We start from the raw sequence: 26,587 nt of genomic DNA on the forward strand, positions 1-26,587 counted from the left end.
TAAGAAAATAAGATAATTACGAACATAACGTCATGAAAGACACATGCAGAAAAGCAGAGGAAGAATAAGAGAGAGATTCATCCATCATTCACTCATATTTTATCTGTTAACAAAGCCAATTCTAAATGCTTAAGATATCAGGGCAAATTTACTGTTCATAATGATTTAAAACTAATCCTTTTTTATTGTTTTTATGGAGTCAGTGTTTCCCACCACCAAAACCAAACCCAAACAATGACGTATCTTGCGGGGAAGATATCATCTTACATTGTGTGGGAGAAGAAATGACTATGTAAATAAGACCACTTCCTTTATTCTGTGCAGAGACTTTGGGAGAAATGCTGGGGCACAAACACACAACTGTTTGACTTGAAAGTTATTCAACATTTATTGGTTATTGATTGGCACTTCAGTCTGAGAGCAACATACAATGGAAATTTCTATAGTTGCATTTTTCCACAAAGACAACATGTGTTGCTGATATGTGAAAAGAAAACTGTATTCCATCAGTATTAACTGAATATGACCAAACTGAGGAGTCAAACTTTTACAGGCATCATATACTGTCAGTTGACTTCCTTCTTTTTGCAGACTTAAATCACTCAAATCGATCAACATGCATTTACATTCACAAGTTATTTTAAGCCTTATATTGTTTTAACCTCATATGGTCTTCTGCTGTTCTACCTCATCCACCTGATCTCTCCACATGCTGCGCATTCTAAGACAGCCTTTCTGAATAAGGAAAGCCCTTAATGTGTAGCCCTTTCTGAAGTGTACTTGTAAATAGAGCCAATAAGAGTAAAAAATTAAGATCTAGAGATCAAATACTAAAGATTACAGATGATTAAAAGCCCAAATACATGATTATACGGGTGGAGTGGAACTACTGTATACCTTCTTTAACATAATACATCCTATATGGGGGTGCAGCAAAACTTTACACCCAACCTTTACATCTGAAGTTAAGAAACTAGCAAGTGTTGGTTAGTTATAAAATTGTCATGACTAATACTGTACTTTAATACTGTATTACATATAATAGGATGCATTTCTGAAAAATACACACTGCTATTAAAACAAACAAATTATACCTAAAATATGAATGTGTTTAAATAAATGTATTATTTTAGGTAAATAAAAAAAAAAGTCATGTATATGTTTGTAGTTTATTCATTTTAAGAACGTTAATTAAGAAAATAAGATAATTACGAACATAACGTCATGAAAGACACATGCAGAAAAGCAGAGGAAGAATAAGAGAGAGATTCATCCATCATTCACTCATATTTTATCTGTTAACAAAGCCAATTCTAAATGCTTAAGATATCAGGGCAAATTTACTGTTCATAATGATTTAAAACTAATCCTTTTTTATTGTTTTTATGGAGTCAGTGTTTCCCACCACCAAAAACAAACCCAAACAATGACGTATCTTGCGGGGAAGATATCATCTTACATTGTGTGGGAGAAGAAATGACTATGTAAATAAGACCACTTCCTGTATTCTGTGCAGAGACTTTGGGAGAAATGCTGGGGCACAAACACACAACTGTTTGACTTGAAAGTTATTCAACATTTATTGGTTATTGATTGGCACTTCAGTCTGAGAGCAACATACAATGGAAATGCTGGGGCACAAACACACAACTGTTTGACTTGAAAGTTATTCAACATTTATTGGTTATTGATTGGCACTTCAGTCTGAGAGCAACATACAATGGAAATTTCTATAGTTTCATTTTTCCACAAACAAAGACAACATGTGTTGCTGATATGGGAAAAGAAAATTGTATTCCAACAGTATTAACTGAATATGACCAAACTGTGGAGTCAAACTTTTACAGGCATCATATACTGTCAGTTACTTGAACAGTATCTCATTCAGATCTTGCTGACTGAACCTTCTCCTCCATGTTGATCTCTTGTGAGTCACATCCCACGAGAGGCTCTCTTACATCTGGAGTGCTGCCAAAAAGGGCTGCCGTGCGGCGCAGCACAAACACGCCAGCATGCAACCCTCCTACGTTTACCCAAACCGTGTGTGATTTCCTCCACAGCCCTCCCATTTGCAACAGGGCCTGTTCAGGATAAACAGACACACAAGTACACACTATGGGATTACCATTATTGCATACACCATTCTTGACTGCTTATGTTATTTAAAGTTTACTCTTAGTTATCTCACAGTAGCAAAGTCTAAATATTTGTTTAAGTAACCAATTTTGATTTCAACCTTATTACATTGACAGTCTTTTTCCCGGAACATGTAGGCATGAAATCTGAAACTTGTTATTTTCCCCAAGATTTACTGATATTATGACGTGCCTTATAAAGTTACCATCATACCAAACAGTCAGGTTTCTGTCAGTCTATCAGAAAATGTACAGCCGAGGTCAAAACTTTACATACACCTACCTTCTGAAGACATTCAACCTTAACGCCATGCATTTAAGGTTACCATACTCTTTCTGTGTTAAGCCATTCAAGTTATCTACCTTATTTCCATAAGTCATTTCAAAATAATAAATAATAATCACAATTATTTAAGCATTTAATTATTTTACATTTTTTAATTTTAATTTTTTTATATGCAAACTTCAGTCGGACTTATTTTCATGTGTGTCTTTGAGACGGGGCCTCCATTACTTCCTTGTTGTAATACTCCATGGTGATGTGATCCTCCTTCCTGAACAATGCACTGGCTGTGTGGTATGAATACTTAAATCTGATTGGTCAGAAGGATATATTCGTTCTTTTTGTATAACAGTGTGGTTTGGACAGTAGTTCTGGCTCTAACATGATTGTGCACAATTCTTAAAAGTTATTGTTTCTGTAGTAAGGGATCAAACAAGGAATTGTTAAGAGACAATGAGATTGGTGTAGTTAAATATTTGGCTCACTGAAATAATTAAAGCTTAAATGAATCTGTCTTTATTCAATTGTTAATGTGATCAAAGTTAAATAGTCTGACTGAATTGCCAATAAATGTCTGGTAACCTGAAATGTGTGGAAAATTCAGTTTGAATGTCCTGAGTCAAAGTATGTTAACCTAAGGTCTGAACTGTACAAACATGTTTGTTACTCATACCTTAGTGAAGCATTTCTTGTCCTGAGTGAGCAATACAGCCCGTCCTGTACCTGGCCTGCAGACACGTGCCATTTCACGAAGACAGGACGGATATAGATTCCAGTTCTTCTTCCTGGAGCCCATTCTTTTAGAATAATATATTATACATAACTGATAATCCATAGATTATTGTTTATTTAGGATATATAGTGACAAAAATTTATTTGAACAGAAGCACTATAACAGTTGCTATAATACACATGATGAGCAATTAATGCATGCAGTTGTAGCTATTATCAGGGTAGATTTCTAAGCTGGACCTCTCTAAAGTGGCTGCTAAATTTCATCAATTAACTACTGTACCAGAACGTGATATCAATACCTCCGTGGTGTTAGATCTTATCTGGAAAGGGTCTGTGTGGGCGCAAGTTTTCAATGCAATCACGCAGAAGCCACACCGCAGTCTACACATTTAATCAGTTGATCTAACCTTTCACGAGTCACAGGTGTGGCTCCTGCTTGGTTGGAATAAAAACCTGCACCCACACTATCCCTTTGCTGATAAGACTTGACTCCCATGCACCACTTGTTTCAAATAGATTTATAAGAAACTAAATCTAGTGACTACTTAGGTCTCCAAAAAAAAAAACTCAGTGTCTCAGTTTAAGCAACTTAAAAAACTTGTTTATTAAACCATACTGTACTACTGTAACATAAAATAAAACAGATAAAAATACCATAAATAGATTTGGGTTACATTTTAATATAGAATAACTCTACCTCTTTCCAAAGGGCATGTCAGTAGTGATGATGTCCACAGAACTGGTCCTCAAGGGTAAATGGCACAAGTCCCACTGCACAGTGTCTATAGATAATCCTGGAGAAGCGCTGAATGAAAACACGGGACACATTACACGTTACTTTTATTGTACAGTGTCATGTGAAAATTATAATATTTCTACTAATATCTGATTCCTAGCTAACACCTAGGTTTCTGATTTCTTCCATCACACCGAACTTCAATCATCTTCACTATGTGAAAGGGTAGTGTTTACAGGCTTACCTGCCACCATCTTGCTTTTTCTTTACAATGTGGTTGATGTTATTAACTGTTCGACTGATGGCCATGTCATTGTTGTCTCCGGAAAGGAAGAATGAATTTGTCCACTCGATGACTCCCTAAGATGTTCAGACTGGTTTAAATGATGAGGTCTTTTGAATCACAAAACATTATTGCAAAACCCACAGTTCGGTGAACTACTCACCTCTAAAGGTATGGCTCCACTGCCACACATGGGATCTACTATGATGTCTGATATTTGTGGTTTACAAAGTCTATAAACAGAAAGAAAAAACAACATTGATAGTTACAACATTCTAGAATGTTTACACTGTTGTGTACAGAGACATATCATAGCGTTCACAGACTCTAAATAAAGGAGCTGCCGTAATGTACACTGAAGTACACTGACAAGAAACAACTGAGTGAATTTACTAAGTAAAAAAGTGTAAATCAGATTCACATGATTAACCTGAATTACACAGCAAGTCATCGTACATCCAACACGATTCGAGCATGTATTCTCAAAGCCCTGAATAAAATGGAGCTGAGAATCAAACCCACAAACTTGTGTTTTGCAACAGACACAGCACTACTCCATTACTCTACCATTCTTGTCTTAATTTCCTAAATGTAAACTTACAGTTATCTTTCCCATCAGTGCCAATTTTTGCACTGATCACTGATGAAAAATCACTGTGAAAAATCACTGATTTTTTTTCCCATCAGTGCCAAGAATTTTCACTTTGCAATTGGTTTATGTTCATTCTGTGTGATCACACACTTTCAGGATAAGTTAACTGAAATCAGGTTTTGTTAAGAAACACAATATTTGCATGTCAACTATAATGTAATTGTTGTTGATCTTTTGGCTGTTCCCTGTTCCGGGTCACCACAGCTGATCGACTGGTTTTTGATTTGGAACAGGATTTATGCCAGATGCCCTTCCTGATTTTACCCTCCCATTTTATCTGGATTGGACTGGTACTAAGAGTTAGCCTTTCAGTGTCTGCATCAACCCAGATCCTGCCGCTGGGCCATCAGGGGACATGTAAACTACACAGAATTCAATATTTTTTCTTAAATCTGTCAGACCAGATATTCCATTGTTTCAGTGTAACTGATGCCTGGTATTATTATTTTGGATTTGTTAGATTTGTTAATTTTGTCAGACCTTAGCATTCCGTAAGCCAGTGTGGAGCGCAGAGTGGTGGGACCAAAGTGAGTAATGTTTCTTCTGTGCAGACTTTCCTCCGTGAGAGCAATGCCAATCACCACCTCGTTGTTGTGGATATTCAACAGCACCTAACATTTGTATTTAAAAAAAAAAAAAAAAAAAAGTGACTACAGAGACAGACTAAAGCCCTGTTGAGATTGAAATCTGAAGCATGACATCTGTAATAAACTCTTGTACGCCTTTCTGATAAAGACGGTTAAGATTTAATCAGGGACAAGTGTGCTGGTTGATCTATAATATGCAAGCTGTGTAATTTACGTTTATTTTATAAACTTAAAGAGAGACAGCTGCAAAGTGAAAACAGGAACTAACTTGTCTCACGGACATTCAATGTATTAAATTAAATGTAAGATAAACAAAAAGATTAAAATAATGATCTGTCATTCAGGAATTATATTAATACCTTTAATTCCTGTTTTATTTGTTTCTTAAAGAACGATCGCCACAGTCCTGATATTGTGGCATATATGAACACAAGGTAAAGCTTTATACAAGCTGTCACTATGAAGGCCAATTCAATCAGTGAGCAGGTTGGGTTCTTTCCTTTTATTACTTCTTTTTTTTCCTTTAACAAGCTCCCAGGGAAGACGGAACATGGAAATATATATGACCACCTGCAGATATGTTTTTAGAGGCTTACTGGCATTATGCAGTCACCATTTTTCGATTGTAAGAACGACAAAAAACGACTACATACGGCAGGGAAAATTACTTGGGCAGGTAGTAGAAGTGTCATATTTCAGAAAATCTGTGTGGAAGCACTGTAAAATGATCAGAACACTGTTGATTTCCTTATCCTTATTTCGTCATTAAATGGGACAAGTAAAAACAATACAGACATTGCAAATCTGAACAGAAATACAATCACCAAGTGTCACCCATGCAAATCTAATCCTGCTTGAAACGCCATTATACAAGTCATTAAGAGATATCTCAATCATTTCTTACTCTTAATCATACCTTATTATTCAAATATGGATTTATAATCATTATTTACAAACAAATGTAACTTCTTTGGAGGTTTTCACGCTAGTTGTGTTTGTGCTGGTACAAAACTGAGTGTGATTGTTCATGGTGCCTCTGCAGCGTTGATCTGGTTTCAGACTCGCTTGATTCTGTCAAACACTGGTGCATTTGTGTTTATCTTACATCATCACAAAAGCACATAAGAAACACAATAGGACTCTAATATGTCATTAAAGCACATGCACAGGTTACCTTACTTCCTGAACAAGTGCGGCACAGTTCCAGTACAAATGAACTCAGACCACCTCCTACAGGTTGTCCCGGCATCGTGCCGTTCAGCATCAAAGCTTTCAATTATTCATCGCTCTGTTTCAGACTAAACTGCCAGTATGAAAGCCTCCTTAGTCAGACAACAAGAACACTACAGTCTGCAGTGTAATGGATGCACTTTTAGGCTTACTTCCACATCAAACCTGGTCATGTCTGCCTTCCACTGAAAGAAATCTTGCACAGCACCACCAAAGTCCCGCGCTGCATCATTCGAAGTAAAGCTGTGCTTGTCTCCAGCTCTATTACAAGTCACACGGAATTTCAAAGGCTTAGCTTCTGTCTCCTGAATATCGGAGTCCTGTTCTCCTTCAGGACCCGGCTCCTGCTCAGCACAGGAACTTCCCGGGTTCTCTTTGAGCTCTGACGTATCAGGCTCGGCTTGAGGTTTCTCAGGTTCAGCAGTGTTGCTAGGCTTCGGTTTGGGGGCTGCAGCTCCTCTCCTGCGACTTCTCTTCTTCTTCAGAGAGTTGTTTATCTTCCAGACCTCCAAAGCACTGTTCCAGGGCAACACAGGAGCAAGCTGCTGGAGGTCTAATAAAGCTTCTTCCTATCGAAACAAAGTATTTGTCAATGAAGAACACATCATCCTGTCATCATACACAAATTACCTGTTTTTGTTTAACATACATTTCATATATATTTGTCAACCTGCTTTTAGATATAACCACATGTAATATAAATCACAGCAATAAAATGCTTACCTTTGTTTCTTTAAACTGATAATTGTCATAATGTTCAACCACGACAAACAAATTGTCCACAGACTTCAAATGGTGCACCTAAAATATAAAACACAGCTCATTCCTTTGTAATAATATTGATTAGGACAAAAAAATTATTCTGAGTGGATTTCTTGCAGTTTAAACAAAAGTACACAAAACTTTAACTATTATAGCAGGAATCATTTAACCTCATTAATAAACAGCCATCCTATTTGTAAATATTTTCACAAAATAGCACTTTAAATTGTATGTTTTTGACGCCAGTTAATAAACACACACAGGAGCAGGCGAAGTCAAATATGGTCAAGTTTGAGGACACATAAGGGTTACTTATGGCAACATTCTGAGGCACGAAGATATGTATGGCTTCACAGCACATATTACGTGTATGATGCGTCTCTAATTTGGCACTGGAGCACAAAAGGTTATAAGTCTAATGTAGCTAATATGTATTGGACGTCTCATCCAGCCAAATCTTTTGTGTAATATACACTTATCCATTTATTATGTAATGTCAAACAAGTGTGTAGATTTAATGCACATATGCTGTTTCACATACAGCACTGAATTACTTTATTTTCGGCCCAATTTGCTATCATTCAACCCCGATAACTTCCACTGATAACGGCATGTTGTATGTGAAGAACCAACAATTCAATGAATGACCTGTTGCAGTTTCCATCCCCTCACATATGATTCAAACTCCTACACAGCTTTGATGTTTTCATCTTTATCAGTTTAGTGTGCCAAATCATATCTCATATCTGTATTCATGTTATAATCAGATGTGGGTGTGACCTAGGCTGAAAGGTATTTTTTTTTTTTTACCTCCATGAGCCTGGAAACAACAGAAAACACTGAAAAACAGAAGCCCAATGAAAGAAACCTTAGCAATGTAATCATGGGCTGTAACTTCTGGCCCTGACAGGTCCTCAACCTCAGCTCCATTATTTGTTGCTAGTGTTTGTACACATCCATAGCATTTTCTAATCCAGTTGGTTCTCTTCCAAAACATTTCCTTGTCAGAAAATCCTGTTGGAATTTCACTTTGACCTGAAGGATCCGATTAGGTTTTTGTATTCTTACTGCCACTCAAAAAATATGTTGGAACTTGTATTTTATAAAAAAATAATGTCTTGTTATTGAAATGTTATTGAAACTTACAGACGGTGCATTGGGAGTTTTAAAAAACGTAGACATTTTCTTTAAAATATACTTTGGAGATTAAGGGAAAAAACAACATATTTTAGTATTCCTAAAAGGATTTTTATGATGTCATGTTTTACATTTACATTTACAGCATTTGGCAGATGCCCTTATCCAGAGCGACGTACATAAGTGCTTAAATCTCTAACATTGAATACATTAATGCTGGCTCACTAAGTTACATACTTAAGATACCATGAGTTTAAAACATTTGTTCAAAGTTACAATGAAAGTGTCAAAGGTGTGTTTTTTTTTTTTTTTTTTTTTAATGCAAAAGATAAGGAAAGAAGTGCTAGTTGAAGTGTTTCCTGAATAAGTAGGTCTTCAACCACCGCTTGAAAATAGCCAGTGACTCAGCTGTCCGGACCTCTAGGGGAAGTTCGTTCCACCACCTTGGTGCCAGTACAGAGAAGAGTCTTGTAGTACACTTGCCTCTTACCCTCAGAGATGGTGGTTTTATAAGACAGTTACTCAGTTTCTACAGGAATCTTAAAGGGATGTGGTAGCCTAGTGGTTAAGACGTCAGACTGGAAGGTCATGAGTTCGAATCCCAGGTACACCAAGTTGCCACTGCTGGGCCCCTGAGCAAGGCCCTTAACGCTCAGTTGTATAAACTGAAATAAACTTGTAAGTCACTCTGGATAAAGGTGTCTTCTAAATGCCAGAAATGTAAAGGAATGGTTCTGAAATACATTTTTATTTTTTTTTTTGCCAAGGGATAAACAAATATTACCCTGACCAGTCAGTTACTAAGGATACTCAGTACAGTACAGTAAGTACGCATTTAAATTCCCAGCTGTTGTTTTATATAAAGGGAATTGGGTCAGGATTACTAAAAAGAAGAAAAAAAACAGCACATAAGTGCAGAGCTCGTACACTAACCTTATGCAGATGATCCGTAGTTATTTCGAAATATATTCTGCCTCGGTCTTTGCTAATTCTGGCAGTAGCTCCTATTTTTTCCTGCACTTCCTCAGCTGCAGTGTGTTCAAAGCCTGTAGGAACAGTAGCTCCTATAGTGACCGTGAGGGACTGGAGCACCTCGTTCTCCTCATCCACACACACTCCTGCCATTTCTGCCCTGTGGAATATAGGATGTGATGGTCAGAAGATGGCAGAGCAGCATTTCTGTCTGTGTACAGATATTCCTTTAAGTACAGTGGTCTCAGATACAGATATCAGCGTGCAGTGATCAACTATATTCATTTTGTACTACGGTTCATTAGCAATAGCACATCTGGCTACTACATGGGGATTTAGCACACTTATTATAGAGATATTACTATCACTGCTTTGTTTCTTTTTTTTGCTCCTCACAAGATGTTTCGATTAAGAAAACGAACATTAAGCCTCAATAAACAAACTGTCAATAAACAAATATACATTCAATTCAAACAGTCACAGAATCTACCGGCTACACGTGCTTTAATGCTGAACTCCTTAATCAAAACTTCCGGGTCATGTGAACTTTATGACGCCCATCACTCTGTGTCATAGATGTCTACTGTGTGTAGATATCCATAGATGTATATATCTATGGTGGATATCTATGACTGTGTGTCACGCTAAAAAAATAAATAAATAACAAAAATTAAGAATAATAATAAGAATATTATTTCCGGGTTAAGGTTTGATGAAATATGAGAATAATACAAAAGAGAAAAGAAAAGAAATATATATATTTATTATAAAGTGTATATATATATATATATATATATATATATATATATATATATATATATATATATATATATATATATATATATATATGTGATCGCATAACATCAAACACAAAATACACATTTTGTTCAATGCCACATAAACAAGAGGTATCAGTCACATAGGTTACCAGGGAATAAAGGAAAAAAAAATACAAAAAATGTAATTCTTTTAAAATATTACATGTTTTCTGAGCTTTTTTGTTTTTTAGGAGTACTGTATAACTTGAAATCATTCATAAAATGGGACAGACTTGGTTTACAAAGGGCCCACTTTGTTTTGTGTATAGTACTTTCCTAATATAATAAATAGCTGTATAATATATTGTTAATGTAATATAATATGTGTAATATATTGTTCATTACTTTCCAAATTATCTCTCTCAAAATAAAAAAAAAAAAACCACATCAAATACACCAATTTCTACCACACAACCCATTTTACTACTAATTTTATGTATCTTTCTCATACAGTAAGTGTGGTTGACTTATTTATGTCATGATGACGTGATTTGAAAATTATAGAATAAAAGCTTTTCATGGATTATATGACGACGTGATTGTGCCAAGTTTTTGAAACTTAAACCATCTTTAATGTTGCGGTTGTACTGTAAGTGTAGAAAAATATAATGCAGTACACACATTTATTTATTGCTATAATCTTTAATAAAATTAAATTTGTAATTATTTTTTGCAATTATTCCTTTTGTAAATGAAAAAAAAAGAATTGTTATAAAAATCTGAAAAAATATTGATGTGAGTAAAACGACATTGTCTCATTAATTTAGACTGATTCCTTTCACACAATTGTTATATCAGTGGCATGTAAAATAGAAAACACACTTTTCCATCTGTGGCACAATGGTTCAGGTGTCTCAGAACACACAGTGACACATTTCACACCCTGACAGCAATTTTAAATATTGACTCAAAAGTTAATGTAATTTAGCTTGAATTACTCTATTGCAGGTACTTGATTCTGTATAATACCATATCATATGGCTAAAAGTTTGTGAACACCAGATCACCACAGGTTCTGCCACAAAGTTGGTGAGCACACAATTGTATATAAAGTCTTTGTTCTTTTTAACATTGCATTAACAATTTCTCATACCTGGAATTAACCTAGTGTACAAAGCAAGCTCCATGAACACATGGTTTGTTAAGTTGGTGTGGATGAAATAAAGTGGCATGCACAGAGGACTGGATTGTAAACAAGCTTTCCTCATCCTACATCAGTGCACAACCTAATTAATACTTTCATGGCTAAATCACCAAACTCTATAGGAAAGCCTCCCCCCCCCCCCCAAAAAAAAATGTATGTTATTATAACAGCAAACAGGGGCACTTAATCTGAAACAGAAAAGTACACATTTAGACCACAAACATTAGTGTATATAACATGGATAAGGACATCGTAATATAGAACGTTTGAGCAGAGACTTTTATTTTGAAATACTGAATGCTGAGAGCTTCCTGCAAACCGCATCCGTCAATATTGTAGCCTGCGTCAGACTAACGATCATGGGCACTAACAAGAGAATAGAGTGTGTGTTTTTTAGTGAATTTCATCCAACTCTTGGACCTAAAATTACCTATCAGGTGAGAAGACGTGCATTTAATAACAGTGCAGAGAAAATGAATGTGGTGTTTCAGTGTATTTACAGTCACAGTGAGTTTAAATGGTGTTTTTTTTTCTTACTGCAGGTTCCTGAAGAATATATATCAAGGGAGTTGTTTGATACAGTGCAGGTTTACATTATCACCAAACCCGAGCTACAGAATAAACTCATTACAGTGTATGTGTTCATGTTTTTGCTCACACAGGGTTGTTGTTTTCTAACACTGGCACTAACAATATAATCACAACATGATGTGACCCCTTTAACAAGCTGCCTGTTCTCCAAAACCACCACGTCCCCTAGTATTTGTTTACTTTTTCTCCTACAGCAAAATTCATTAATTCATGAATGACACCTTATATTTGTTTACTGCCATGAAACAAAAACACTTCTACTTTTTTCTGTCTCTTGAAGTGAATAAGACAAAAATAAATAAATAAATAAATAAAAAAAACAGCTTGCCATTTTACAGAGAAATAGAAAAGTCCTGAAGACTCTTTCAGTTACAAAGCACTGACACTGGAGAGAATGCAAAATAAACACAGAGACTATATCAAACCACCCTATTATCAGTTCTCCACATAATTCGTTTTATGTCAACTGTTTGCTGTACAAATCCCTGTCAGTCATTACTATAAAAGTGATAACAGATAAGACTTTGTTCAAGATTATTTGTAATTGTTGCAACCAGAAATACTTGATATTGCAGCAGCCTTTTATCTAACTTTTTTATGGTACTTTCTATGATAACTGTACACATGTTCTATCCACTTGAACCGAAGAGGTCTTTGAGTGAATGTCTGTTGTCATGTGAGCTTTCTTCTTTTTTTGTTCATTTCCCTGAATGCAAAAACAAGTCATCCAGGAAAGACTGAATAGATTAAGCAGCTGAAACTATTATCTGATATCTGATGCAAGCAGTTTTAGAACAATAATCAGTCATCTTCTGTTCAAGCATTCAACAGTTCTATGGTATAAATGTCTGTACATAACGAACTTCACACTGAAAACGTGTGTTGTCTCTGACTCTTCTAGGACTGCAATGGATAAGAAGCTCATTGGATGTCCGGTGTGCATAGAGCATAAAAAATACAGTCGTAACGCCTTACTCTTCAACTTGGGTTTTGTGTGTGATGCTCAGACGAAGACATGTGCCCTTGAGCCCATAGTGAAGAAACTCTCACAATACCTCACGACTCTGGAGGTGAAGTTTTAATTTGAAAACAGAGGACAATGTAAGCGTTAAAGTGCTGAAGTTGAATTGAATTTTTTGGAGAGTGTGTTAACGTAGATTTCTTTTTATTAGCTGGAAAGTGGCTTTATTTCAAATGAGGAGAGTAAACAGAAGCTGTTGCCCATCATGTCGACATTACTTGAGGAGCTCAATGCCACAGGAGCCTGCACTCTCCCTATTGGTGTGTATAACACTCTGTTTTGAACACAGAATTTGTGCTGAAGTTCTGGTTCATGCTGGAATAATCCCACGCTTAGACAATTTGTCATCTCTACTAAAAGTAGATAGCATTATTGTTGAGTAGAGGAATAGTTTACATGGGATATTTAGAAACAGTGTTGTGTTAGAAACAGTGTTTGACACCTCAATTTGTAGTTAACTCTGCAAAGGTGTTAAACACGTACTGTATGAAATGATCTGGGGTTCAAACCTTATAGCTAGATGCTGTGTAACAGAGACCCAAGCAGAAACTGAGTGTCTTTCAAATCACATGAAAACCAGAATAGAGCATAAATGAATTAACTGACACTGAAAAAATATCAAATATCAAGAACGCCTGGTCAAATACATAGCAAACTTAAAAATTATAAAGCTGTGAAAGACAATAATAATGTCTCGGGTGCAGAACAGCAGCCCTGTCAGTTTTTCTCACTGATATGAAAGTGTGTGAGTTGTTTAAAGAGAGCTGCAGCATGGTTGATGACAGCTCAGTTATGCCCATAAGAAGGTAAAGACAGGGCTTAGAAACCTACAGCAGACATTTCATTAACATACTCCGCATTAATTGTTGCTAAAGTATGAGCAGTGTGAACAGATGATGAGCAGATAATCCAGGATTCTATTTACACAGTGTTTAGAATTATGACCCACACTTACTAAGTATTTATTGTTATTATTGTACTATTTTAACACAGATGAGTCAAATACGATTCACCTGAAGCTGATAGAGCAGAGGAAAGATCCCCTCATCGTTCAGGAGTATGACGTTCCGGTCTTCACTCAAACCAAGGAACGTTATATCAAATCACAGTGGGATCTCACCACACAGCAGGTGTGTTTTCTTGTCTGTTTTCTTTTTTCTTTTTTCAGAAATGACTTTAAAATGTAAGGAAAGTAATAACACAAATGTAAGCTGAATGAACTGATACGCTGCTTCATAATGATGTGGGCATAAGGACAGTATAAATGATGAGACTCTTTAAGCAGTACTCATACCGTTGCTGTTATGCCACTGGATTGTGTTGTAGATTCTGCCTTACATTGATGGATATCGACATATACAGAAGATTTCAGCTGAAGCTGATGTTGAGTTGAACTTAGTACGAATTGCCATACAGAACTTACTGTGAGTACTTCCCTGTTGACCAGCAAACCCAAAGTTAGACATATTACACTTTTCTGAAATTCCTGAGCAGAAAAACACTTTCTTTTACAGGTATTATGGAGTTGTAACACTAGTGTCAATATTTCAGGTATGTGCCACTGATTTATAACAATTACAGTAATAATCTGTTGGCCGTAATTTTTTTCATGCTAACTCTTATCTATGACTTTTGTAGTATTCTAACGTTTACTGCCCAACCCCTAAAGTCCAGAGCCTGATAGACGACAAAGCTGTTCAAGAAGAATGCCTTCATTATGTCAATAAACCTGGTAAGCAAGGGACTGTATGAATATGCTTTAATTAATCAAATTAAAATAAAGTGCGTGTTTAAAGGGGCCAGGGTTCCCTGTTTTCAAAAATTCAAGTATTGTATTTTGTGCATATTGTTATGTTTAGAGTTCAGGAGAATTGTGTTTAATGTTCATTGTTCCTGGGATAACCAGATTGCAACCCTGACTAGAATAAAGTGCTGACTAAGGATGGATGAAATATGATGATAAAAATGTATCTTTCAAATATGATTGGGGACACAATTCTAGTCTGCAAACTCAGACTTTTGCTTCACTTCTGATGCAAATGTTTTTTTTTTTTGTCTTATCCTTATCTGTTAAACTGCACTGCACTGATGAGGGAATTTTATGTTGACTATGTGGAGCACTTAGGATAGGGTTAACTTTGATCATGGGAAGTCTGATCTACTAAAAGTGTCATGTTTACCCAACTCTAGTTAAACTCTCGGTTTATTAAATTTGGTATCTGAAATAGTCCCTGGTGTTTTAGTCTGGAGTTATTTAGACTTGGTATAATAGAAATTTCCCCCTTTAATATATATGTATGTCTTTACAAGTATTTGTGTGTGTGTGTGTTTGTGTGCGTGCGTGGCTCGTCAGGACAGCGAGTGAGCCTCCGAGATGTTTTCCAGCTTTATTGTGGTTTAACACCAGGAACTACAGTGCGTGACTTATGTTCCCGTTATGCTCAGCAACTACAACGGGTAGATGAGAGGTGAGCGTTTCTTTTTCCCTTTATTGGTACATATAGTAATTGTGTAGTATGTGATTAAGATTTATTAAAGTGTATTTTTTTTGTTAAAAGGAACAAATTGTGACTTTTATTTTGACTAATGGAATTATGATCAAATACAAGCTATTTCCACAGTGTCAAAATTTACAACATTTGTAGGATATTTCTTGATGCACATAATTGAATATGACCAAAGTGGCAAGTGCTATCAGCTGCAATTAGAAAAATGAACAAAACCTGCCATTTTGTACACTTAAGACATTTCAAGCTGGCTAAACTTAGAAACAAAATTTCACCTGCTGTTTTAAAAACGTGAGAACTTAAAGAAAACTTGAAGATAAGCTTTGCTTCAATTCAAATGTAAGGGTTCATTTCCATAGATTACATACATTAAGTTTCATTTTGGAAAATCTATAAACTTGTAATAGTTCAATATCCAAAACCATTCATCTCAATTGGAGTTAAAAGAAAAGTTCACATAACTTAGTGAAGCTTTCATGGTTTACATTGTGCAGAAACTCTCCTCAAAATGATCTCAATGTGATCTCAATGATCTGAAAATGATGTAATTACAGCATGAGGAGACAATTATGTGCAGCAGTGGGAAAACATGCATTTAAGATAATTCTGATAGCTTATGAAGGCAGCACCCTTGTCCTCCTGGAACCTGTCAAAGGCTCCAGACTTTATTTACATTCTTCAATCATTTTGCTAAGAACCTTTGCTAAGAATTATGGTTCTGTGCATTTCCTTTTTTCTTACTTGGTGAAAATATGCTTAGTAGATGACTGATTACAGTTGATTCATTTGGACCTTACACATATTTTTTTAAACTTTAGTAAACTTAACAGCCATTCTTGAATGCTTATGCTCTGTGTATTGTAGAAAGCTGATCCAGTTTGGTTTAATGAAGGGCCTGATTCGCCGGTTGCAGAAATATCCAGTTAAAATTGTTCGGGATGAGAGGAGTCATCCTCCAAAACTTTATACTGGTTGCCACAGTTATGATGAGATCTGCTGCAAAACTGGCAAGTGCTTCTGTTGTTTTTTCACCTAAAATGCAGTAGGGTTTAAGAAAAGGAAATACTGATGTTTATTTTTGTCCATGTTTGCAGGAATGAGTTACAAGGAGCTGGATGAGCGATTAGAAAATGACCCTAATATTACCATCTGCTGGAAGTGATGCAATATTGAATATGGATTTGTGGAGTGAGTTATCTGATGAAGTAGACCCACATACGCAGTCGTGCTGTAAGGAACTCAGTGGGACCACAGCCTGAAACGCACATGGGTTCTGACCCAAAATCCAAGAATGTATAAAGTCAGCACCAGAATTATTGCCACCCTTGGAAAAGTTGGGCAGAAATGTTCCTGGAAGGAAAAATAGTTTTGTCATTTATTAACTTAATCTCACACTGATATCTGAGAGAAATGTAATCTTTATTATATACAGTGTTTAACAAAACCACAACTACTCCGGCTCCTAGATTTTTTTAAGTTTACCAAAGAGTTTAAAAACAATTTTTTAAAATGTTTGTTAAAAACAGAAACTTTGTGTACCTTGCTTCAATTTATTCAAAAATACTGTATCTGCAAAAAAGAACAGATTGCAGTTGCACACTAGGTTTATTCTTCTATGTACACACTCACTGAGCACTTTATTAGAAACATCTCATTGACTTTGACTATGGCATGGTGGTTGACCTTAGACAGGGTGGTTGGAGTATTTTAAAAACTGATGATCTCCTGGGGTTTTCACACACAACAAACTTTAGAGTTCATTCAGAATGCTCTGGGGGGAAAAAACCCTAAAATATGTTAGAGCTCTTTTTGTGGAAATGTTAATGAGAGAGGTCAGAGCAAAATGGCCAGATCCCAATGAGGACTTCTGCTGTCGTACCCCAAATCAAGGTTTGATGTTTTATGTGTTACACAGTTATAAAGAGTGATTATTTGAGTTAATATATCCTAATATTTGGATTGAACCGATCTGGATTTTTTTTCCTGAGACCTATCAGATAAACAAGGCAAAGCTGCCAAAAGAGCAGTCATTCACTTGATGTTTTTTGTTTTTGCACATTTTGTATAAAGTTTAATTCACATTCTTAATAGAAAATTGTTGTACTCATTTCTAATTGCATTATAGTCACCCTTGGAGTAAACTTTTGTTTTCAAATAAATTTCTCCTGTGAGTAGTTTTCAGACTTTTTAGGGATGATGTGTGTGTGCATGTTTAAAGCCATTACCTTATACTTCCTGGAAAAGCAACTTGCTTTTGGAATAAAATATTCTAGTACTTCAAGGATATTTTATTTCATATGTTTTTATAAGTGCTATTATGTGCAATTTTTCAGCACTTGTATATACAAAGAAATCTACAAATGTGAGAAAAAACATGTTAAATAAATATATTCAGACGACATTAGCAGGTGTAAATGAAATTTGGTTAATTTGTTAAGTAATTTTCTTCAAATTATTTTAAACTGGTAACAGCAAAATTATGGGCATTTAAATAGGACAGCGCAGAACTCTATGAAATCAATCCTAATTCTCAGTATCAAATATATACAAACATATACAGGCAGAAACATGAGAGAGAGGGAGAGAGAGGGAGAGAGGGGGAGGGGGGAGAGGAGAGATTCTGTGAACATTAGTGAAAATGCTTCTGTTTTGTATTGTTTTTCATAACTTTTCATCACAAATGATATTATCACAAATAACTCGAGTGAAAAGAAGTTTGTGAAACGTGTCGTCTGAACACGTGCTTCACTGGAAGTAATAAGACTCGGTTACCATGGTGATTATCACACCAATGCTTACATCTTAATAGTGACCTAGAAATAGTGTGTGTGTGAGCACGTTTGTATCTGCGATGGGATTCCCTTCCAGATTTCCTCTTTTTAGACGCACCAAAAGTGTATAAACTAGTCTTGGTGTTGAGTGCGCGCACATGTCTGTGTATTCGTTGCTATAGTAACAAGGCTTCGACGCTAGCTGCGGTAAGCAGATCTGTTCTGCGTTGTAGAAAAGAAGTTCTATCTTCTGCTATCTTATTTGGCACCTCTGTTACCCTGTATCATTAAACAGCGGTTATGGACACTCTGCTTCTGCACGGAGAGGCTGAAGCTTATATTCAAGGTTTGGAGAGACTAGAACTGCGAGACATTGGGACTCACAGGTGAGCTTTAGCAGCGGTTTAGCTATAAAAGCTAGTTACTGCTTACACTACAGTTGCTGGGTCTGATATGTTTAACCTCTTGCCCTGTGTTGGAGTTTGGTTTCACAACAATGGATATTTTCGTTTTGTTATTGTTTCACCGTGTAATATTTGATCACTAGACGTCTTCAAACCCAGGAGTTCTCAAACATTTTGGTAGCAATGATAACAAAATCCACTAACCCCAATCAGTATAGGGTTACCTCATAAACATTACTTAAATGTCTAATATTCTGCCTATTTCTTACAGCCTTAGAGACCTCCTGAACTGTCCGCATACAGAACATCTTAAGCACATGTTGACATTATTTATAGGACTATTTACTTTGATACTGAGGTTTGAAGGAAACCCATTCAAATGAGCAACCAAGCAGTGTAATAATTACAATAAACCTGTTATACTGTGACTAAAGTAAATACAGTTTCCCCATGCCAATGTTTCATAGACATAGTGTGTCCCCTGACCCACCTTAAGAACCACAGGGCTAACAAAACAAGTTCAGCCATGATATTTTGTTGTTCCCAGATTTCTGATGAAATACAGTATATTAGCTGAATTTGGAAGTACTGTTCCTGTGGGTTAATTTTAGACACATGCTTATTCGCTATTATGAAATGAAAGAAAATGGGAAATAGATCAATTATTAACTGGAGTTCTAGTATAAAAAGCAAGCAAAAAGTTTAGGAATAAATCTAGACTCCAAATGACAAAAGGGGGGATCATTTAGAGTGATTTTTAATTTAATTTATTAAAAGGAATTTACAGACTTCAGGAAATTTTGATTTGATTTTATGATTTCTTACATTTTTACTCACAACAATATGTTTTTTATGTTTTTTTTAATTTACACAGATTTATTTCAAAATATTGTTGTCTGTTGTAATTTGTTGGGGCAGTGCATGTTCATGTAACCCTTATCGGTCAGATTGTAAAAGGAATATATTTTGCTATGTAGCTACTTATATTTGAAACATATTCTCTGCAATAGGTGGTTTCAACAGCATGAATACATTGAGAAACTCAATATGCAAGCTATTCTTCATGCCAGTGCTAATCAAGAGGAGTTTATCAAAGACCTTTTTGTGTCACTTGGAAAGGTAACTCAAGTAGGGTGGCTGTTCTAAATTTCTGTATAGTTCCCAGTTACAGGGTAATATTAAGTGATATTTGGATTTGGAAATATTATTATTTTTTGTACAGATTCCTACACTGGTTCATGAAATGATACTCGTTGAAATTTGGAAGGATAACGTGTTTCCTATCATCTGCAAGCTTCAGGACTTTAGCCCTAAGAGCACTTTTCCATTGTATATGGTGGTAAGTGCACATTTCCAAACTTTTAAAAATAAAATTTCACATTAAAATTAATTATAGCAAAATACATTTTTTTCGATGTTCTTAGATTTACCATGAAGCTACAGTCCTAAATCTGTTGGAGACGATCTTATATCATCAAGTAAGCAGTTTAGATTCATTTTATTACACTTTTTTGAGGGATTTTATTTTTGAGGATATTTTCCAGCAACATATCTGCACTAGTCTAAAACTTTTTACACCCGAATGATTATGATTTGTGAATAAAATAAATCATTTCTCAAAGAACTAAGTAAAACTAATATATTTAATGGGTGTTAACTCTTTCTAAACTACATACTTTTTTATTTGTTCTGATTTGTTCTTTTTTTTGTTGTTTAACTGTAAGTTGCTTTTTAATAAGACATTGCGTTCATTTACCTTTTGTTATTGTGTTCATTTTATTTTAGATATGCATTAATTAAATGTTAAAGACATGTAACAAAAAGAACCAATGCATAAATCTGTACAGACTATGATGTAGCCTGTTGTGTTTAAAACAAGGTTACTAAAAGTAGATTTGAAGTTGCATATATTAAGGTTTGAGATGTTGCAGGAAACATGTCAGGCAGCAGAGGATGCTGTTGTGGACCTTGTTGATTATTGCCATCGTAAATTGACTCTGCTGGCAGGGCGCTGTGCAAGGGGAGAAATCCACAAGGAGACGGGAACCTCAATCACAGAAATGTCAAACATGAACAGTATTCAGGTAAAGGGGCAAAAGTTGTGTTACAAAAAATAAAATCATCTTAATTTTTTTGTATCTTAATCACAGCTTGGTTTAACATAGCTGAATTATTCCTTACTTACACAGTAGCTTGTACTGTACACTGCAACGACTAGGAAACGTGACCTGCTTCACCATTCTAGATAATTCACACATTATAAATGTGAATTGAAATCTATGTGCACGCTAATACATTAATATCTTTATGGTTACCTGGTTATCTTTACAGGATCTGCAAAATCAAATCACATGTTTAGAATTTGAACTCTCTCTTAAGGCTCTGTCTGTGCTACGCTACATTACGGATCATGAAGAGAGGTGGGAGACCCTGATATTGCTTTTAGGCTTGTTCAAAATGATATACAATCTACTGCTAATGGCTGATGATGCTTCTTATTGTTCTGTCCAACACAGTTTGAGTGTTATCACAAGGATGGTGAATACTTATAACCTGCCCTGTTTGCTGGTTCAATTTGTAGAACATAGTCCCTGGAGCCGTCAATCCCAAGGTTAGTAACACTGTAGCAGTGGCTCAACAATTTATTTTTAATTTTAACAGTAAGTACGTATCAACTCGGTATAATTTTATAAACATAATTTAAGTATTCAATTAATAGACTTGTTATTTATAGATGCACAACAATATTAGTCAATTTTAGGCATTTTAATTAAATATTAGGCATTTTAATTAAAATATTCAATTCATCTTTATTTGTAGCTCTAATATTTTGGGTCATGAAGGTTTATATTCATTATATTTTTATTCATTATATTAATTTATATCAATTCATGTCACCAGTCAAATAGGATATAACATCACTACCATTTAAAAGTGTTTGCCCCCTCCTGATATTCTTTATTTTGTGTCACACTAAATAGTTTCAGATCAAAATATAAAAAAGTAAAAAGGACTTGGACAACATAAGGAAACACAAAACAGTTTTTAAATGGTCATTATGTTTAAATAAAGGAAAAATCAGAATCAGAATCAGAATCAGGTTTATTGTAGGGTCTACATGTGTTGGCTTGGTGTGTTGGCACATAGAAATAATAGAGTAGCATAAACATAAAGATTTACAAAAAATTAATTGTACAGTACAATTAGAAACGTTACATATATTACAACTGAAAGAAAAAAATAACTGTACATTAGTGCAGGATATACAATAGTGGACCAGTGTAAGAAAGGAAGGTGCATTATAACCGATTTGTGAACATTAATGTAATGTATCTGAGCAGTGGTGGGGTAGTTTATTAATGTCCAAGGTGGCGAATAACAGACCATGCTGAGTCCTTGATGTTGTTGATTAGGCCAGTTGCAAATGTAAAGAATGGTTTTTGTGGAGTGAAGTTTTAGTCTTTATAGACTGCAGCCTTCTGCCAGAAGGGAATGGCTTAAAGAGATTGTGTATAGGATGAGAGGGGTCATCTACAATCTTAACTTCCCTGCTTCAGTGTCCTAGAAGTGTACAGGTCTTGAAGAGGTGGTACTGTAGATTGCAGCAGATCACCTCCTCAGGAGAGCAAATGACACTTTGCATTCTGCTCTTGTTTTTGAGTAACAAATGGTGATGGAGGAGGTGAGTATAGACTCAACAATGGAGGTGTAGAAGCTGCTGCAGAAAGTATCCACTGCTGTGCTTTTTTAACTAGAGAGTTTATGTTCAACTCCCACTTGGGGCCCTGGCAAATGGTTTTTCCCAGGTAGGGGAAGGAGTCCACAGTTGTGACAGGTGAGTCAAACAGAGTGGCAGGTGTGGGAGGGGCTTGGTTCTTCCTAAAATCTACCACCATCTCCAATGTTTTCTCTGTAAAATGATATGTAACCCCAATATCGCCCATGTGAAAAAGTGATTGCCTCCTTAACTTAACTGATTGAACTTTCGCTTATACTTTTTTTACCCAGTATTTCTTTAATGGTGGAATTATGAATGCTGACTTACCTGAGGTGAGCAGCACCTGCTGTTCCTTAGATGTTCATTTGGTTCTTCTGTGACTTTTTGGGTGAGTCATGGATGCATTCTTAAAGGAGTCTTTCAGCCTGACCCCTTCTGCAATGGTCCATGACGGTTCCAAATGTCCTCGATTTGGAGACAATAGCACATTATGGTACACTGGAGTTGCACAGCTTTAGAAATACTTTATAAGCCGGACTGATTGTCTTTCATCTGTTCCAGAATTTATTTTGATTGGGTCATAGTGGACTGTTTGTTGACACCTTTTTATCATTATCATTTATCATTTCATATTGCTCTAAAGGTTAAATATTGAAAGATTTGCCAGTAGCTCATTTTAATTTTTGAGACTTTAGGGTGGGGAAAAGACACTAGGTCCATCAATTTTCATTAATGATTTAAACATATTTACATTTGAATAAGAATGTAAGAAGTGAACTGGTGCATCTATGTCAACTAGTGGTAGTATTTCATCAGAAAGACAAAAACAAAATTCTCTTGTGTGTGAATGATGAGTGCATAAACTCTATGATTTATGACTAATTTACTGCTGCTCTTGAGCGGCACTCCTGCATTACCTTCCCATCACTCAGCACTCTTCCCTAAGGTGGACTTATTAATCAAATATGTGACATGGATATACAACAATTCTTTGAAAATTTATTATACAGTAGCTTTGTTGCTGTCAGCTCTTGAATTTAACTCGTGCCTGCTGTGCTATCACCTCTTCTGCTCTGCATTCCAATGCATTAGAAATGTTTACACTGAGGAACTGAGCATTCTTCCTGTTTCTGTTCCGGCTAACGTTGTCTGCCTCATTGTCTCTGCTGCCATGTCTGTTGTTCACTTAACTGTATTCCTGTAGTCTGCAAGGCCTATTTCTGACGTTGCTATCAGCATTGTGCTGCAGTCAGATGAGCTGCTCATATCCTATGCAATGTGAGCGTTTTTATATCCATCTTCCATGTCTTGATATCCTGCCATGAAAGAGGTTGAGAAAATGGGGGAAAATTTGACAACTGTGAAGCATTTTACGAACCAGCTATGTTTTGCATCCAAAGAAACAATGCGAACATGAAAAACAAGCCATAGTTCTGTTCCATTGTTAAATACTAGAAGTATTAGCTCTAACAAGTGTATTAACTTATTAGTTAAAAAAAGAAAGAATCAAGGCAAGCCGTTGAATCCACTTCCTTAACCAAAATGCAGAATGAAAATGGGAAATATGACAATAAAGCCTGTGATTGCAGGTGCTTTTTGGGATTTCTGGCTATGCCACCTGTTTCCAAAGAAAATTCTCAGGTGGAAAAAAAAAATGGCCCAAATAAACATCCACTGCTCTACTAAATTTCCACTAGCATACAAATAACAACGTAGTCTACTTAAATATCATCATTAAAAAAAGGCACTATCTACTTTCAAAAACGAAACTACATGATTATTTGACTTTGTTCTCCCTCTGTAGGTAAGCTGCAGAAATATGAAGGTGGGATGTGGAGAGATATCCCTGCTGAGGACAGGGATAAAATGACAAAACTGGAAGGGCAGGTGTGGATTGCTTTGCTGAATCTTCTGCTTAAACCAGCCTGCCAGAAGAAATATGACTTCAACAATTACAACAAAAACCAGCTCTTAAAGGCACGCATTTGAGTACAAATTTAATTATGTCCTAGATGATAAATTCATGGTAATTCATGGTAATTCATGGACAGGTGAAAGAGTGGCGCTATGCAGAAGACTTATCCCCTTACAAGTACACACACACTCACCAACACGCATTGTAGTTTGTATCGTATGTGGAGTATTAAAGATGTATCTAATTAAACTGGTAAGAAATAATGATATCAAGTCAAAAAAAATTTATATGATATGGTTTTATCCATAAACAACTGTATACATTTATAAATTTATCCATATCAAATTTAAAAATGTTCACTTATACTGTTTAATCTATATTATATAATACCATATTGGAAAGGTGAGAGTAAATGTGACCCCTTCTTGTCCTACTGAACATTATTATCTTTGTCCTATCATCAACATCCTTCAGGATGTGATGTCTGTATGTTATACTCATCCTCTGCCAAGTCATTGTCTACTGAAGTCTTATCTGATCATTTTTTATGCTGATAAGTATAACACTATGTGTGGGGCTGCTGTATTTTATTTTTAGCACTGTTTCCACTCTTTATCCTGTTGTCATATTTTCACCTCTTGTTATTCTATTATTTGTGTATTTAAAGATCCTTATACAGTTGTGCATTGTGCAAACACCCCATGCAAATATATTTACTATTATAACTTTTGTATTTTTATGATAATCATTAATTCTTTTGGATGTGTATTTGTTTGGGTGTTTGTAGCTGCGTGGATTTTTGACAGAGGTTGTTATCGATCAGCTGCCAAATCTTGCTGATCTTCAGCGTTTCCTCAGTCACTTAGCTTTTACAGACCCTGCGGTTCCAAAAAGAGACCTTATCCTTGAGCAGGTAGCATACACACACAGAATTTATGTGTACAAAAATAAAATGTATTATCTGTCAGAGTAAATATTTACGTTTTACATTTCACATTCTGTGGTTAATACACCACATACATGTAGGTACCAGAGATCTGGAATGAGATTCTTGCAAAGAATTCTGGGAAGTGGAAGGCCATAGCTAAACACCAAGTGAAGAATGTGTTCAATCAATCTGAGAATGAGCTGAGAGCACAAGCAAATAGGTAAAACATTCATTTAGAACATTTCCAGTTTAAAAAGTTTTACAATCCAGTATCATTTCACATTTTAACACTTCTTAATTGAGTGTGTGTGTGTGTGTGTGTGTGTGCTCACCAGGCTGGCAGAGACTTATAATCTTGATGTTATTGAGTGCCTCATCCCAGATAGACCAAAGTGTGGTGCTTGTGGAGAGGCCGGGGCCAAGCGCTGCTCCCGCTGCCAGGGAGAGTGGTACTGCAACAGGTATCATACACAGCTTAATACACTCAGTAAAAAGAATAATAGTTTCAAAAAAGTATGAGTATGTCATTTATTATTGTAACATGTATTATGAATAAAACATTTGTGTTAACTGTTGTTATAAATTTAAATCATTATCCACCATCAAGAATTGTGAAAACACTAACCTTCATATAACTCTAGATTACTCTGTAATGAAGAAATGTGTTTCTTCACAGAGAATGCCAAGTAAAGCACTGGCCCAAGCACAAACTTGCATGCCAAATGATGGCAGAAGCCACAGAGAAACTACAAAAGGAGCTCAACATCAAGACCTGAGGGCCTCCACCAGCTTACCGATAGGAAAGAGACAAAGACTTTATTTTCACTCTTACAGGGATCAGAGGAATAAAATGCAGAGATGGGGGACTCGAGTCATATGACTTAACTCGAGTCCGACTTAAGTCGCAAATTTGAGACTTGAGACTTGCTTGACAAATATTAAAAAAAGACTCGACTTGACTTTGACTTGAAATTCATGACTTGAGACTTACTTGTGACTTGCACATGTGTGACTTACTTCCACCTCTGATAAAATGACTATAAATGTCAATGTCTGAATGACCTATTGCTTGGGTTGCTATGGTGTTGATGGGAATTGGGAATTGAGGAAGAGGAGGAGCTACAATTTATTGTAGTAACCTGAGACTCTGTGTGACTGCATTAACTGCAGTAATTTATATTGAGCTTTTGAATTTTCTGTTTAAAAATTAAAAGGAAATTGTGTGTATAACAGCCATTTTCTGTGCCTTGTTTACATG

At 35.7% G+C, this 26,587-nt stretch overlaps 3 protein-coding genes across 4 annotated transcripts; 2 read left to right on the top strand and 1 right to left on the bottom strand.

Annotated features, from left to right (window-relative positions):
- Window positions 1-1,665: 1,665 nt before the first annotated feature.
- On the bottom strand, window positions 1,666-10,053 carry thumpd3 (THUMP domain containing 3). Its single transcript, XM_060867997.1, has 10 exons — window positions 10,003-10,053; window positions 9,474-9,672; window positions 7,365-7,442; window positions 6,794-7,210; window positions 5,305-5,435; window positions 4,336-4,405; window positions 4,134-4,249; window positions 3,851-3,958; window positions 3,092-3,215; window positions 1,666-2,081 (listed from the first exon to the last, which is right to left on the bottom strand). Exons 2-10 carry the CDS (start codon window positions 9,663-9,665, stop codon window positions 1,881-1,883), a joined length of 1,437 nt encoding a protein of 478 aa, XP_060723980.1. The 5' UTR covers window positions 9,666-9,672; window positions 10,003-10,053; the 3' UTR covers window positions 1,666-1,880.
- A 1,738-nt stretch (window positions 10,054-11,791) lies between these two features.
- Window positions 11,792-17,877, top strand: nprl2 (NPR2 like, GATOR1 complex subunit). 2 transcript variants are annotated; one of them, XM_060867998.1, is made up of 11 exons: window positions 11,792-11,911; window positions 12,017-12,108; window positions 12,967-13,135; window positions 13,238-13,346; window positions 14,080-14,216; window positions 14,413-14,510; window positions 14,601-14,637; window positions 14,725-14,818; window positions 15,440-15,554; window positions 16,458-16,600; window positions 16,688-17,877. In XM_060867998.1, exons 1-11 carry the CDS (start codon window positions 11,834-11,836, stop codon window positions 16,753-16,755), a joined length of 1,140 nt encoding a protein of 379 aa, XP_060723981.1. In that variant the 5' UTR covers window positions 11,792-11,833; the 3' UTR covers window positions 16,756-17,877. The 2 variants fall into 2 exon arrangements, with proteins under 2 accessions (XP_060723981.1, XP_060723982.1); XM_060867999.1 differs by lacking the exons at window positions 11,792-11,911; window positions 12,017-12,108 and adding an exon at window positions 12,652-12,741.
- A 733-nt stretch (window positions 17,878-18,610) lies between these two features.
- zmynd10 (zinc finger, MYND-type containing 10) lies at window positions 18,611-26,508 on the top strand. The gene is made up of 12 exons (XM_060867097.1): window positions 18,611-18,750; window positions 19,779-19,887; window positions 19,991-20,107; window positions 20,193-20,246; window positions 20,700-20,852; window positions 21,100-21,188; window positions 21,285-21,379; window positions 24,291-24,463; window positions 25,189-25,314; window positions 25,428-25,549; window positions 25,665-25,790; window positions 26,006-26,508. The coding sequence occupies exons 1-12, from the start codon at window positions 18,665-18,667 to the stop codon at window positions 26,103-26,105; spliced, it is 1,350 nt and encodes a 449-aa protein (XP_060723080.1). The 5' UTR covers window positions 18,611-18,664; the 3' UTR covers window positions 26,106-26,508.
- The last annotated feature ends 79 nt before the right edge of the window (window positions 26,509-26,587 follow it).

Source organism: Tachysurus vachellii, chromosome 4 (genome assembly GCF_030014155.1).
Source record: "Tachysurus vachellii isolate PV-2020 chromosome 4, HZAU_Pvac_v1, whole genome shotgun sequence".
NCBI lineage: Eukaryota > Metazoa > Chordata > Actinopteri > Siluriformes > Bagridae > Tachysurus > Tachysurus vachellii.